The 16,542-nt window shown below is 36.0% G+C and overlaps 1 protein-coding gene across 10 annotated transcripts in view; it reads left to right on the plus strand.

Annotated features, from left to right (window-relative positions):
• Positions 1–16,542, plus strand: part of PCNX1 (pecanex 1) — a 170,524-nt gene that overhangs the window by 110,371 nt on the left and 43,611 nt on the right. For all 10 annotated transcript variants that reach the window (XM_045060136.1, XM_045060137.1, XM_023255797.2 and 7 more), the window contains 5 exons: positions 2,344–2,515; positions 3,209–3,319; positions 6,420–6,511; positions 13,461–13,570; positions 13,958–14,063. In XM_045060136.1, coding sequence (XP_044916071.1) covers positions 2,344–2,515; positions 3,209–3,319; positions 6,420–6,511; positions 13,461–13,570; positions 13,958–14,063 — 591 coding nt within the window. The remainder of the gene's footprint in view (positions 1–2,343; positions 2,516–3,208; positions 3,320–6,419; positions 6,512–13,460; positions 13,571–13,957; positions 14,064–16,542) is intronic.

The raw sequence follows: 16,542 nt of genomic DNA on the forward strand, positions 1-16,542 counted from the left end.
TGACGTAATTTGAAATTTAGGGAAAAGTTGTAAGGATTATGCAAAGAATTCCTGATGCCATTTACCCAGATCCCTGTGTGAACATTTTCCCATATTTAATTACTCTCTTTCTAGTTCTTCTCCATCCCTTCCCCACCCCCCTGGCTCCACACACACTTCTGAGAGTGAATTGTAGACACACGTCCCTTTACCTCTAAATACTGCCATGTATGTTTCCTAGAAACAAAGGCATTCCTTTGTATTATTAATTCAATATAATTATTAAAATCAGGACATTAAACATTGATAGAATACTATGTACGAATCTACAGATGTTACTCCGGTGTTTCCTGTTGAACTCGGTTGGCAATAGAAAATGCCTGATTTTGCATTTGTTCTTTTTTGCCTCTTTTAATCTGGAGCAATTCTTTAGTATGTGTTTGTCTTTCACAATATTGACACTTTTGATGAGTACATGCCAGTTATTTTGTAGACCATCCCTTAATTTGAGTTCGTCCGATGTTTCTTCTTGATTAGATATAGGACTTGCTTTTTTTGAAAGGAAAATTATGAAAATGATACGTTCTTCTCAGTGCCTCGTATCAGGAAGCACATGATGTTCATTTATCCTTTTACTAGTGATGTTAGCACTAGTGTGCTTTCATATTTTGGCTAAGGGTAGTATCTGCAGGGTTTTTCAAACTCTGCAGTATTAACATTTGGGGCTGGATAATTCTTTTTTGAGAATTGGTGGGAGGGAGGGTTGTTGTCTTGTGCATTATCGGATGTATAGCATTATCTCTGACTTCTACCCATTAGATGCCAGTAGCACACTCTGCACCTGTGACAACCAGAATGTCTCCAGACATTGCCGAATGTCCTCTAGGGGCAAATTTTGCCTCTGAAGGACAAAATTTCCTCCCACTCCCTTGAGAACCGCTTCTTCTTATAATGTTACTGTTTTTCTTCTAGAGTTAATATGTGTCTCATAGAGAGACTTTATATATGTCTCCTTGCCCTGGAAACTTCCACCTACTTGTTTTCAGTAAAAATCTTACTGATATTTCTTGTCTGAATCAGTTATCATTTGATGGCTGCCAAGTAGTAGTTTTCTAATTCCATCATTCCTTCCACATTAGTGGACTTCTTACTGTAAGAACTTTCCCTTCTGTCTTTACTTACTTGTATTGGTATGGAATCATGGATTCATATTTTATTCAGTGGACAATAATGTTAGTAACATTATTTATTTTGATGCACAAATTGTTCCTCATCTGGCCATTGGGAGCTCACCAACCTGCCCAGAAAGGGCAGAAAGTCCTTTTGACATATCTTTATCACTCTTTAAGTACTTCCATCCTTTTCACAATAATATGTTCCAGGCTTATCTTATAATTTCCCTAACCCTAGCCCAAAATCAGCCTTTTCTCTGTGAAGGCCTGGTTTTTTTTTTTTGGTTGTTTTTTTGTTTTTTTTTTTTTTTAACAAATAATGTTATCTCTGAACTAAGATTTTGGGTGCCTGGGTGGCTCAGTTGATTAAGCATCCAACTTCAGCTCAGGTCATGATCTCACAGTTTGTGAGTTCAGGCCCCACATTGGGCTCTGTGCTGACAGCTCAGAACTTGGAGCCTGCTTCAGATTCTGTGACTCCCTCTCTCTCTCTGCCCCTCCCCTGCTCACGCTCTGTCTCTGTCTCTGTCTCTCTCTCAAAAATAAAAATAAGCATTATTTTTTTTTTTTAACTAAGATCTTGATGCCAGTAATTTTTATTACTTGAATGCCATTGCTTTTAGGTCCTCTCTGGATAAAGCTAGGAAATATATTTATGTATATACATATGTGCATGCATACATGTATACACACATCTTATATCTTAGTTATGTGTGTATTAAAAATAATAACTTCAGGGACATCTGGTTGGCTCATTGGTTAAGTGTCCGACTTCAGCTCTGGTCATGACCTCACGGTTCGTGAGTTTGAGGCTCACATTGGACTCTGTGCTGACAGCTCGGAGCCTGGAGCCTGCTTTGGATTCTGTGTCTCATCTCTCTCGATCCTCCCCTGCTCACACTCTGTCTCTCTGTCTCTCAAAATACATAAACATTAAAAAAATAAATAAATACTATTAAATTAAAAAATAATAATAAGTTTGTACTGATACCTCGAATTTCAGCCCAGCATCACAGGGTTCATTTGATTCTTCTTCCTTCCCATGTTTGTAATTCCCTTCTGCCACAGTCAGAAACTTGGCTTCCATATGGATGCATTTTGAATCCTTAGAATATAAGCCATCACAGGTCTCACTAGCTGGTTGTGATTCTTAAAATCAATTAACTTGACTTTGTTTTTGTATCATTTTCAGGGCCATAATCGTATCATTGCCTACAGTAGACCAGTTTATTTCTGTTTGTGTTGTGGTCTTATTTGGCTCTTGGATTATGGTAGCAGAAACCTTACTACAACCAAGTTCAAATTATATGGAATAACTTTCACTAATCCACTGGTGCTGATATCAGCCAGGGATTTAGTTATAGGTGAGTCATCTTTATTTCAGATCTTAACACTAATTTATTTGTATACAAACAGTTCCCTGATAAATAGGGAAAATGGTTTTAATAAGCTTACTTTGCTGTTTATTATAATTTTCTCAGTGAGGAACAAAACTGTAGGGCTATTATGAATGAAAAAAATTAATGATGAACACGTATTATACTAATTCTTTTGTTCTTGAAACAGATGCAATGGAAGGTTTTCTTTGGATTCTGTATTGCAGGTTACTATTATATGAAAATGGTTGAAATAACTTTAAAAGCTGTTCTTTGCCATTGAAAAATTAGGGGTGCCTCAGTGGCTCACTTGGTTAAGGGTCTGACTCTTGATTTCAGCTCAAGTCATGACCTCCTGGTTCATGGGTTCGAGCCCTGTGTTAGCTTCTGCACTGACAGTGTACAATGCAGAGCCTGCTCGGGGGGTTTCTCTCTCTCTCTCTCTCTCTCTCTCTCTCTCTCTCTCTCTCTCTCTCTCTCTCTCAAACAAACATTTAAAGAAAAAAATTATTTAAAATCCAAGAAGTTATGCAGAGAGAAATAACTTAAAATGGTATCTTTTTAAAAATTGCTTAGTAGTTTATATTCATTTTGGATTTTTTAAATCATTTTATGATTTTAAAATGAACAGAAGGATGGATGTGTATACTGTTTTTAATATGCTTTTCTTTTCTTCTGTAGTGTTTACACTCTGTTTCCCAATAGTGTTTTTCATTGGTCTCCTGCCTCAGGTGAATACATTTGTTATGTACCTTTGTGAACAATTGGATATTCATATCTTTGGTGGTAATGGTGAGTACTTCCTTTTAAACACAACAGGTTACAGTATTACTTTTCAGGTCATTAAGTACTAAACTGAACATTAAAATACTTTTCCAGTTTTTATTTTAGAATTTCAATTAGAAAGAAAAAAGGCATTTATTTGATAAAGACTGAGCAGGAATGAATTTGTAGATAGAAAAAAGTAAAGTCTGCCACTTTATTGAAAGATCCAGGAATAGCGGAGTTACTCTGTAAGAAGTGATGGCGTTCTATTGTCAAAAACTAGAAGTTGTAGTGAGTTTAGGTAGAATCTGTATAGATGTATGAAATATTTAAAAGTTATCTATCCCAAATGGATTGACCCCTGACACATGCCAATGTATTTGGATTTTGAACTAGTGTATATATTTGGTATGTCTCTGAATATGGTTTCAGAGCTTTATTATTTCTTTAGAATGGGAACATCAAAACCAGCTGCTTTTAGTAAAAGTATTTAACTAGATAAGATTTTTAGAAGTATCTGTTTTTAGAGTAGAATATGTGGCTGTGAACTGATATACTTAGAAATTTATTCCCCTCTTACATTTGTATTTTATTTTGAAAATGAGAAAGACCATGCCAGTATTACTCTGAAATAGGTAATGGTTTGCAGAACTTGAAAATAATTTTATTGGCAGACACTGTGGTTAAAATACATTGTTATTTATTTTAACCATTTAAAATTTTACTTGAAAGATGACTGGACAACTAGGGAAAACATATTGAAAGGGTAAGAAATTACTGTAACTTTTATGGTCCATTTCTCTTCAGACTTCTTTATGTTGATAAAATGTTGTTGTGGCTTAAATTTTAAATAGAAACTAAGCATTTCCTATGTTGATGTGTATCTAGGGCATTTTTTAAGTTTTCGAAAAATTTTTGAAGGAGTGTGAATTTCAGCAGAACTTAATGGGTGGAAGACAGTTTCAGTATTTAGGGTATGGAGAGGGCTTCGAGTAGGTAATTTATAGTAGTCATTATATGGTCGGTTACAAACTTGTGCAAGGTGTTAGTTTTTTAAATATCTCCTAAGGAAAAGTTTTTCCTGTAGGTGTTTTAAAAATGTTTACTATGTAAAATCACTATTAACAAAAATCTATATTTTATCTATATTTTAAAAATAAAAGATCACTATCTTAGCCATTCCCTAGTCCTTATTATTAGTAATCCCATTGGACCTATTTTTTCCACTTGTAAGAACAGAATTTAAAAAAAAATTTTCAATCTTTTATTGAAGCATAGTTGTATGTTGACAGAGAATATTATATTACTTTCAGGTGCACCACACAGTGATTTAACAATTATGTACATTGAGAAATGCTCACCACCATAAACGCAGTTGCCATCTGTCACTCTACAAAGTTATTACAATTATATTGACTATATTCCCTATGTTGTACTTTTCATCCCTGTGATTTATTTATTTTCTAGCTGGAAGTTTGTCTCTTTATCCCTTTTACCTATTTTGCACATTCCCCCAATTTGGCAACCACCAGTTTGTTATGTGTTTGCGAGTCTGTTTCTGTGTTTTGTTTGTTTTGTTTTTTAGTTTCTATATGCGAGTGAAATCCTATGGTATTTGTTTTTTTTCTGTCTGACTTATTTCACTTAGGATAATATCTTGTAGACCCATCCAAGTTGTTGCAAACAGCAGTATTTCATTCTTCTTTGTGGCTGAATAATACTCCATAGTATACATACACACATCTTCTTTATCCATTCATCTGTCAATGCACATTTAGATTGCTTCCATATCTTGACTATTGTAAAGAATGCTGCAGTAAACATAAGGGTGAATATATCTTTTTGAATTAGTGTTTTCATTTTCTTTGCGTAAATACCCAGAAGTGGAATTACTGGATCCTATGGTATTTTTCATTCCTTAAAGGACCTCCACACTGTTTTCCTTAGCGACTGCACCAATTTATAGCCCATCAGTAGTTGCACGAGGGTTCTCTTTTCTTCACATCCTCATTGACACTGGTTCTTTCTTTTCTTCTTGATACTAGTCACTCTGCCTGGTGTGAGGTGATACCCGATTGTGGTTTTGATTTGTATTTCCCTGATGGTTAGTGATGTTGAATGTCTTTTCATGAGTCTGTTGGCCATCTGTATATCTTCTTTGGAAAAATGTCTCTTCAGGTTCTCTGCCCACTTTTTAATTGAATTCTTTTCTTTTTTTTCTCCCATTTTGTGCTCTGTTGTATAAGTTCCTCATATATTTTGGATAATGACCCTTTATCGAATATGTCCTTTGCAGATATCTTCTCCCAGTCAGTAGGTTGTCTTTTTGTTTTGTTGTTAGTTTCCTGCACTCTGCAAAAGCTTTTTTAGTTTAATGTAGTCCCAGTTGTTTATTTTTGCTTCTGTTATTTTTGTTTGAGGAGACAGAGCCAAAAAATATTGCTAACACTGATGTCCAAGAGACTACTGTCTATGTTTTCTTTTATAGTTTGAAGGTTTCGTGTCTTAACATTTAGGTCTTTAATCCATTTTGAGCTTATTTCTGTGTATGGTGTGAGAAAGTGGTGCAGTTTCATTCTTTTCACTTAGTTCAGTTTTCCCAGCACCACTTATTGAGGAGGTGGATCTGTTTGTTGTTGTTGTTGTTAGTTAGTTAGTAATTAGTCATATCTGTACTTTTTTGTGAGAATTAACACATGAGAATATAAATTTACTTCTTTGGGTAATGCGCATTCTGTTTACAGAGACTAATAGTTTTAGTGAATACCTAATATATCACCAGTTCCTTTTTAGGCCTCTGCAAGCTTCATTTTCCCATACTTGTATAAATAATAAGGTACACTCTTGAAGCATAATATAGGTGCAATTTCTTCTGCCATGTGTAAATTTTCATTACTTACAAGGTGAATATATTTTGTCTTGTATCAAAAATTGTGGATAGTACATCTTTGTCGTTTCAAAATCTCTGGAAAGGATAGGATGACATAACTGAATTTTTAAAAGTGAAATGAGTAGATATTTCATTGTAGTTAACATTATACCATTTTAAATATTTTTCAGTGACCTTTTCAGATGTGTTTTCCATAAATGTTTATAAAATACTAAATCTTTTTCCCTTCCCCTCTAGCCACTACAAGCTTGCTTGCAGCCCTTTACAGTTTTATCTGTAGCATTGTGGCGGTAGCCTTACTGTATGGATTGTGTTATGGGGCTTTAAAGGTGAGTGGTACGTTGTGGTATGATTTTGTCTTTAAGTCTATTTTTCTTTATGGAGATTGTTTTAAATTGACTAATAATGATTTAAGCCTCCCTCTCCCCATGCTCCCTCAGACCACTTTAGCATTAATTTCCATGATCTTCACGTGTTGAATATTATTCTCATTTTCATTTACTTTGAATTCAAAAGCAGTTTCATAGTTACCCATTATTAAAAGTAAATCTTTTGGGGGCGCCTAAGTGGCTCAGTCATTTGAATATCTGACTTCAGCTCATATCATGATCTCATGGATCATGAGTTCAAGCCCTGCATCAGACTCACTGCTGTCTGCGCAGAGTCTACTTCAGAGCCTCTGTCCCCCTCTCTCTCTGCCCCTCGCCAACTCATGCTTTCTCTCTCAAAAATGAATAAACATTTATTAAAAAAAAAAAAAGAGTAAATCCTTTTCCACACGGTAATTATAGGTCAAAATTCAAAACATTATTAGAACTAGGTTGGTCTGGGGTAGAGGTGGGCATGGTAATAACAAAATCCAAAATGTAACTACTGTTCATATCAAGTTTTCTTAAAATGTGTAAGCACAAGCACGAGGACTGCAATTTAACATAATTCCAGTAAAAATTTATGCAGCGAAATTTAATGTCATTACTGGTTTAGAAGGATCTGGATGAGCCTTAATTAGCTCCATCAGGGGCACCTGGGTGGCTCAGTCAGTTGCGCATTGGACTCTTGATTTCAGCTCAGGTCATGATCTCATGGTTTGTGAGATCCAGCCCCGCATCAGGTTCAGCATTGACACTGAGGAGCCTACTTGGGATTCTCTCTCTCTCTCCCTCTCTTTCTGCTGTTGCCTTGCTTGTGTACTCATGCTCTTTCTCTCTCTCTCAAAATAAATAAAATTAAATGAAGATTATCACCAAGTTGTAAACATAAAAAATTTAAATTTCTTGTAAACAACTCTTAAAATTTTTTTTAAAGTTTATTTATTTTGAGGTGGGGGGAGGGGCAGTGAGGGAGGGGGAGAGAGAGAATCCCAAGCAGGCTCCGCACTGTCAGCACAGAGCCCAATGTGGGGCTCAAATCCACGAACTGTGAGATCATGACCTGAGCTGAAATCAAGAGTCTGATGCTTAACCGACTGAGCCACCCAGGTGCCCCAGATTTCTTGTACACAACTTGTAACCCATGGCATTATTATTATCTTTTTATAATTAATGCAAGATAATCAGAGAATGATAGGGTTGCAAGGACTAAGAAAAGTGCCTCATGGTATCCTTTCTTGCATCATTTATTCATTTGCATTTAGGGAGTATTTACCGTGTGCCCAGTACTGTGCTAAACACCATTTCCTGCTTTTAAGTTGCTTATATGTTAGCTATGATTAATGAGTCAGCCAGCACTTTGAGTAGAGGATGAGGAAGGCTATGAAAACAGAGTGGTACAGGTACAGAAGTTAAGATACTACCTTATTCAGTCAAAAGGGATTAAAGATAATTTTCCAAAGACAGACAAATAGAAATTAGCTAATAATTTGACAGACAAATAGAAATTTGTTAGTTGAGACAAGGGATGAAGAGCCATGGAGTTGTAAAGAAAGTGTGTTAGGTACAGGAAACAGCAAATAATTTGGAATTGCTGGAGGTTTGGGTACATGCGGAAAGATGGCTTTCGGTAAGGCTGGAAAGGAAAGCAATGGCTGCATTATGAAATATCTTTTATCCTGAACATTTTGGGGTGGAAATGAAAGGCCATCCGAATATTCAAGGTAAGGTAAAGAAATCATCAGTGTTGCATTTCAGAGAGATTACTTGGTCTCTGGTGTGAAGGAGATTGAAATATAAGCAGGAAGGATCAGAAGTGGGTCAGTTGTGTTGCAATCTTGAAATTAAGAGGGACCTAACTAAAATTGGATTTAGTGAATATATTTAGGGACTCTGTGGATAATGAGAAAAAAGAAGAGGGTCCAGTATGACTTCTGGGTAGGGTCTGGCTTGAACAAATGGTTAGATAGAGATACTTGTGCCTAAGATTACAAATCTTTGAGTTTAGCAAGGAAGGTGGTTGTTTACGTATATGGACACATTTATTTGTTGATATTTATGGGGTATCTAGAGATGCATAGTAGGAAGTGATATGTAGAGAGGTTTGAGGTAATGGTTAAAAGATTTAGAATTCATTAAAGTGTAAATAAAAGACTGCTAACCTGGATTGATACGAGGAAATGGATGCAAATAGAACCCTGGAAAATGCCGGTATTTAAGTGATGGATAGAACAGAATTCCACAAAGGACACTTCAGAGGCAATATTGTCTGAAAAAAAGCTTTTATTGCATTTGGCAGTTAATAGGTGATGGGTGACTTCAATAAAACAGCTTCTTTGGTGTTTTGGCTGAGGAAGCTAGATTAATACAAGCTTGAGTTTGCAAAATATTAAGGATTAAGGTAAGATACTTTTTTAAAAGCTTAAAAAAAATTTTTTTTTTCGAGAGAGAATGCGTACACACGTGAGCTGGGGAGGGGCAAAGAGAGAATCCCAAGCAGGCTTCCTGCTTTCAGCACAGAGCCCAAAGTGAGGCTCGATCCCACAGACTGAAATCAATGAAGTGAGCTGAAATCAAGAGTTGGATACTCAGCCGACTGAGCTACCCAGGTGCCCTGTAACATACTCTTTCTAAAATACAGTTGGGAAATTTTTACATAGTGAAGGTTGTTTCCAAGTTTTTGTATTTATTTATTTATATATATTAATGTTTATTTTTGAGGGACAGACAGAGCACAAGCATGGGGAGGGGCAGAGAGAGAAGGAGACACAGAATCCAAAGCAGGCTCCAGGCTCTGAGCTGTCAGCACAGAGCCTGATGCAGGGCTCCAACCCACCGGCTGTGAGATCATGACCTGAGCCAAAGTCGGATGCTTAACTGACTGAGACACCCAGGCACCCCTCAAGTTTTTATTTTTTAGGAAGATCTGAGACTTGATTACATTTATAAGGAGAGAGGGAAAACCCAGTAGAGAGGGAAATACTTGATGGGGCTAATCCCAGGAAGCAATTAGAGACAAGGAAATCCAAATGCAAGCTTCTCCCAGGTGTACTGCCTGTAAACCATCCTGGTGTAAAGGTTTTAGATCTGTGCTTTGAGTCCTGTTTTGGAAACTGAGTTGTTATTTAGAAGTTGCAGTCACAGCAGTGCGATAACTTTTCTAGCCCAGTGCACAAAGGGCTGTTTAACTATAATTATCTAGCAATTAGAAAACTGCAAACCAGAACCTTGTATCCTAAAGGCAGGCAGGAAGATAAATTATTTTCCTTCGTTATTGGATGTGGTGTTTCCATTAGACATTTTACTTTTATGTGTCACCCATTACAATAAACCTGCAGACTTAAAACAGAGTTTTAGGTGCTAATATGGAATGATTTTCAAGAGAAACCATTTGTTTTTTTTCAAGATTTATTGAAGTATAATTGACAAAATTGTAAGATACTAAAAGTGTATGTGATATTTGATACACATACACACTATGAAAGGATTTCTCTCATCAAGTTAATTAATACATTTATCACCTCATATCTTTTTTGTGTGTGAGAGCATTTAAGTTCTACTCTCAGCAAATTTCAATGATATAATACAGTGTTATCAGGTCTAGTCCTGTTACACAGTAGAGCCTTAGACCTTATCCTTTTTAAAAAAAGATTTTGTTTATTTTTATTTAGTTTTTTAATTGAGGTATAATTGACATATATAATTATATTAGTTTCCAATGTATATTTGATATTTGTATGTATTGTGAAATGATCACCACAGTTAGTCAAGTTAACATCTTTCAGCACACAGTTACAAAGGTTTTTTAATGTATATCCTGATGAGAGCTTTTAAGGCCTTCTCTCCTAGCAACTTTCAAACACACAATGCTGTGTTATTAAATATAGTTACCACAGGGGTGCCTGGGTGGCTCAGTTGGTTAAGCATCCAACTTCAGCTTAGGTCATAATCTCACGGTTCGTGGGTTTGAGCCCCACGTCGGGCTCTGTTCTGACAGCTCAGAGCCTGGAGCCTGCTTCAGATTCTGTGTCTCCCTCTTTCTCTGCCCCTCCCTCACTCATGCTCTGTCTCTCTCGCTCTCAAAAATAAACATTAAAAAAAATTAAATACAGTCACCATGGTTTATATTACATTTTCATGACTTACCCTATAACTGGAAGTGTTCATACCTTTTTACCTGCACTCATTTCTGGCACCCTCCATCTAGACCTTTACTGAAAGTTTGGACTCTTACCAACCTGTCCCTATTTCCCCCACATCCCAATCCCTGGCAGCCACTTTTGTATTATGTTTCTATAAATTCCACTTTTTGTTAAAAAAAAAAAATACACACACACACACACACACACACACACACACACACACACACACCATGCAGTGTTTGCCTTTCTCTGTCTGGCTTATTTCAATTATTATAATGCCATCCACTTTCATCCATGTTGTTGCAAATGAAAAGATTTTCCTCCTTTTTAAGGTTGAATAATATTCCTGAATGTGATATATATATCACATGTGTGTTTTCAATAAAAAGGAAGGCTGGGGCGCCTGGGTGGCGCAGTCGGTTAAGCGTCCGACTTTAGCCAGGTCACGATCTCGCGGTCCGTGAGTTCGAGCCCCGCGTCAGGCTCTGGGCTGATGGCTCAGAGCCTGGAGCCTGTTTCCGATTCTGTGTCTCCCTCTCTCTCTGCCCCTCCCCCGTTCATGCTCTCTCTCTGTCCCAAAAATAAATAAAAACGTTGAAAAAAAATTAAAAAAATAAAAAAAATAAAAAAATAAATAAAAAGGAAGGTAATGTATTTCTTTTAATCAGAAGGAAGGTATATGCCCCAAAATGGATGTTTCCTTTGTGCTTTAAAAACACACACAAACACACACAGGCGCCTGGCTGGCTCATTCAGTTGGTGTCCAACTTCGGCTCAGGTAATAATCTCACAGTTCACAAGTTTGAGCCCCGCGTTGGGCTCTATCCTGACAGCTTAGAGCCTGGAGCCTGCTTCGGATTCTGTGTCTCCCTCTCTTGCTGCCCCTCCCCCACTTGTGCTCTGTTTCTCAGAAATAAACATTAAAAAATATTAAAACACACACACACACACACATACACCAATGACTTGTATGTATAGACATAGAGTAATTATGGAAGAATATACAAGAAATTGACAACAGTAGTTGCTTCTAGGCAGTTAGACACATTGGGAGACATCACTGCATTCCGTTAGAAATGGTTTTCCTTTTTATCTATTCATTAATATGGACTTTTACGTTATTATTTTCTGATTTCTGCTTCCTTGTGTTACTCTTCCATTTTTCCTTGAACTTTTTAGCTCATTAAAAGCTAAATTTGGGGGTGCCTGGGTCAGACGCTCAACCGACTGAGCCACCCAGGCACCCCTAGATTTAATGTTCAGTAAAGTTCTTGTATGTATTTCGAAGAGTCAGGTATTTCTACAAGACTTATCGCTAGGAACAAAAATCTCCTACCTGTTTATCCCTGCCTCAGAGTTACCACTTTCAGTTCTTTGAGCTGATTCTTTTGGTATTTACCTCCCTATGTTTAATTAACTAACTCACACTTCTTATATTTTGTCAAATTTTAGGTATTACCCATGGCCTGTGCTTTATGGCCATTGTAGGCTTAACTTATCTTTCACTTCTCACCCCACCTCTCTACCTTATGGTCTTCCTTATCTCTCTTGTACACCTCATATGTTTCCCTTATTATCACTGTGCAAATGCTATTCCTACATACATTTTGTTTTCTCTTTTTCTTTTTTTCCTTATGTATTTATCTCTCTTGCATTCTCAAACTCTTCTATATTGTTTAACTTCCTTCTCAGCAAATCCAGAATCTGGAGGTTCAGTTCCTGGCTCTACCACTTAACAAATTACTTGTATCCTCTAGAAGTGCCTAAGTTTCTCACCTATGAATTGGGGAGCAATAGAACATATCTTCAAGGATGGTAGTGAGAATTGTTTAAGAAATACTTAGCATAGATCTAAGAATGGGGCTTGACACATAATGTTCAATATGATGATAATGACATTTTGATGTGGCCATTAAAAAAAGGTCTGTATGTTATGTTATGATATGTAATAATTTTCAAGACTGTTATTAAATGGGGTGGGGGGAAGCAAGTTGTATAATAAAATACAATTTGGATTTCCACTTCTACCATTCTCCCTTCTTGAATCCCCAGAGAAAGAAGAAGGAATAGAGTGCTGTTTACGTCATAGGCCATACTTAAGAACTTCTAACTATTCCTTTTATCAGTATTATCTACTGTCTGCCAATTCCCATGCCAGTAGACTCCAGAGATAATTGCAGTGAGCAGACATGACATGACATATCCACATCCACGTTTGGTTGGCTTTAGAAGCTAGCCTTTGCATTATTTATTATGGGGAATATGGAGTTCATTATTCAAGAGCACTGAATGCCTGCTCAACTTTCTGGAAGATATAATGGCATATTATGAGCAAAGGTATCAGGACAAAAGCACACCAGTGTGAATATTCTTCTGTACCTACTGTGTTGTACCATCTGTTGCCTTTTCCCTGATTTATTATTATATATAATCAAACATGTGGTGCACCAAGTTCCTTGGTATTTCTAAAGGGAGAACATAGCTTACCATAAGCTTAATACCACTTAAAATATGAAAGAATTGGACAGCAGGACATATCAGAAGCAAATGTATTATTCCTATCTGAAGGTGATCTAGTTAGCTAGATTCTAGCTCATTAAAAAATAATAAATCTAAATTTATGTGGAATAAAATGCAATTAATAATATAGCTGACAAGTTTCTGTTGAATTTAATTATCTTCCTCCAAAATACTGACATAAAAGGACTGTATGATAGATGATAAGTGAGAAGCAGATTTTTCTGTGAAACTTTTTTTTCCCCCAACAGGATTCTTGGGATGGCCAGCATATTCCAGTACTTTTCTCCATTTTTTGTGGTTTATTAGTGGCAATATCCTATCATCTCAGTCGACAAAGCAGTGATCCCTCTGTACTTTTGTAAGTAAAATCAATTGTTATCGAATTAAAGAAACATAAGTTCACATTTCTTTCAAGTTTAACTTTCCCACTGCCTTGTCAAAGTACCGTTCACTTAATCTATATTAAGTTTCAAATATATTAACTTTGGAACATTCTAACCAATTTGGCTGAGAATATTTGTTAGCGTTTTCTTTCCTAAAAAGTATTAAAACTATATTTTAATAAAAATATTCTCATTGTATGCTTATTTATAACATCTTGAATTTTTTAGGCATTTTCATTTGCTAATGACTAAATGTACTTGAAACACTTCATTTTTTATCATAAGTTTCATTTGCCTTTAAGTACTGGTTTTCAGGTTATGAATGTATTTCTTATTATTTTTTCATTTTTTAAAATTTCAAGCTCTTTGGTGCAATCTAAGATTTTTCCAAAAACAGAAGAGAAAAATCCAGAAGATCCTCTGTCTGAAGTAAAAGATCCACTGCCTGAAAAACTTAGAAATTCTGTTGTAAGTCTTAACTTTTTACAATCACCTGAAATATGTAAAGTTTAGACAGTTCATCATGTTGTCTCATGAAGGCCTTTTGTAACTGGGAGAAAATGTTTGTATAGTTGTATGTTGTTGATTACCTTTATGTCAGATTTTAACCTGTTAATGAAATGCTCATTCCTCCAAGTTTGTTTCTATGCAATTAAAACAGTGTGCTAAACATTCATTTTCAGATTAGGTGAAATGAAGTAATTTCATTGTTTATAGAATTCTTAATCCTATTCAGGTTAAACTGGGATTTGAAAGATGAGTATTAACATAAATCAGACTTTGTGTTGTTCTTGTTGTTAAAAACTATGTCCTTGTAAATCATCTGTTAGTCATTTAGTGTATTTTCTTTCTCAAGAGCAACCTGAAAAGTGTGTGTGTGTGTGTGTGTGTGTGTGTGTGTGTGTGTGTGTGTGTGTTTATTTTTCAGATTGAAGGGGAGAGCAATTATCTACTAATTAAATATACTTAAGAAAATATGGTAATTTAAAAATTTTCTAATTTAGTGAATTTATGTATTAGTAATTATCGGCTTTATGGAGATTGCATAAAACTTTCTTTTTCTAAGTTATTTTAGATTATTTCCATTTGTGAAAAACTGTATTTATATCAGTCATGAGTTATACTACTTACCTTTACTGAACTTGAGCTGTTAACACATTCTTCAGAAAACTTTAGAAGTACAAAACTGCCTCACAATAGAATTCAGTTTTTTCTGGCTTTAGTTTCCATGTTGTCAAAGGACATTTCATGTTAAATATAGTAGGATATTTCTGAATCTCTGACAGGTGTGAGGTGGTATCTCATTGTGGTTTTGATTTGTATTTCCCTGATGATGAGTGATGTTAAGCATTTTTTCATGTGTCGGTTAGCCATCTGGATGTCTTCCTTGGAGAAGTGTCTATTCATGTCTTTTGCCCATTTCTTCACTGGATTATTTGTTTTTTGGGTGTTGAGTTTGATAAGTTCTTTATAGATTTTGGATCCTAACCCTTTATCTGATACGTTGTTTGCAAATATCTTCTCCCATTCTGTTGGTTGCCTTTTAGTTTTGCTGATTGTTTCCTTCGCTGTGCAGAAGCTTTTTTTTTTTTTTTTTTGATGAGGTCCCAATAGTTCATTTTTGCTTTTGTTTCCCTTGCCTCTGAAGACATGTTGAGTAAGAAGTTGCTGCGGCCAAGATCAAAGAGGTTTTTGCCTGCTTTCTCCTCGAGGATTTTGATGGCTTCCTGTCTTACGTTTAGGTCTTTCATCCATTTTGAGTTTATTTTTGTGTATGTGTAAGAAAATGGTCCAGGTTCATTTTTCTGCATGTCACTGTCCCGTTTTCCCAGCACCACTTGCTGAAGAGACTGTCTTTATTCCATTGGATATTCTTTCCTGCTTTGTCAAAGACTAGTTGGCCATACACTTGTGGGTCCATTTCTGGGTTCTCTGTTCTGTTCCATTGATCTGAGTGTGTCTGTTTTTGTGCCAGTACCATACTGTTTTGATGATTACAGCTTTTGTAGTACAGCTTGAAGTCCAGGATTGTGATGCCTCCTGCTTTGGTTTTCTTTTTCAAGATTGCTTTAGCTATTCAGGGTCTTTTCTGGTTCCATACAAATTTTAGGATTATTTGTCCTAGCTCTGTGAAGAATGCTGTTGTTATTTTGATAGGTGTTGTATTGAATATGTAGATTGCTTTGAGTAGTATTGACATTTTAACACTGTTCTTCTTATACTGGTGCATGGAATATTTTTCCCTTTTTTTTATATGTCTTCAATTTCTTTCATAAGCTTTCTATAGTTTGCAGTGTATAGGTTTTTTACCTCTTTGGTTAGATTTATTCCTAGGTATTTTATGGGTTTTGGTGCAATTGTAAATGGGATTGATTCCTTGATTTCACTTCCTCTTCATTGTTGGTGTATAGGAATGCAGCCAATTTCTGTGTATTGATTTTATACCCTGCAACTTTGCTGAATTCATGAATCAGTTCTAGCAGGTTTTTTTGGTGGAATCTTTTGGGTTTTCCATATAGAGTATCATGTCATGTGCAAAGAGTGAAAGTTTGACCTCCTCCTGGCCGATTTGGGTGCCTTTTATTTCTTTGTGTTGTTTGATTGCAGTGGCTAAGACTTCCAATACTATATTGAATAACAGTGGCAAGAGTGGACATCCCTGTCTTGCTCCTGACCTTAGGGGGAAAGCTCTCAGTTTTCCCCCATTGAGGATGATATTAGCATTGGGTCTTTCGTATATGACTTTTATGATCTTGAGGTGTGATCCTTCTATCCCTACTTTCTTGAGGGTTTTTAATAAGAAAGGATGCTGTATTTTGTCCAATGCTTTCTCTTCATCTATGGAGAAGATCATATAGTTCTTGTCCTTTCTTTTATTGATGTGATGTATCACATTGATTATTTTGTGGATATTGAACCTGCCCTGCACCCCAGGTATAAACCACTT

Source organism: Felis catus, chromosome B3 (assembly GCF_018350175.1).
Source record: "Felis catus isolate Fca126 chromosome B3, F.catus_Fca126_mat1.0, whole genome shotgun sequence".
NCBI classification, from domain to species: Eukaryota; Metazoa; Chordata; class Mammalia; order Carnivora; family Felidae; genus Felis; species Felis catus.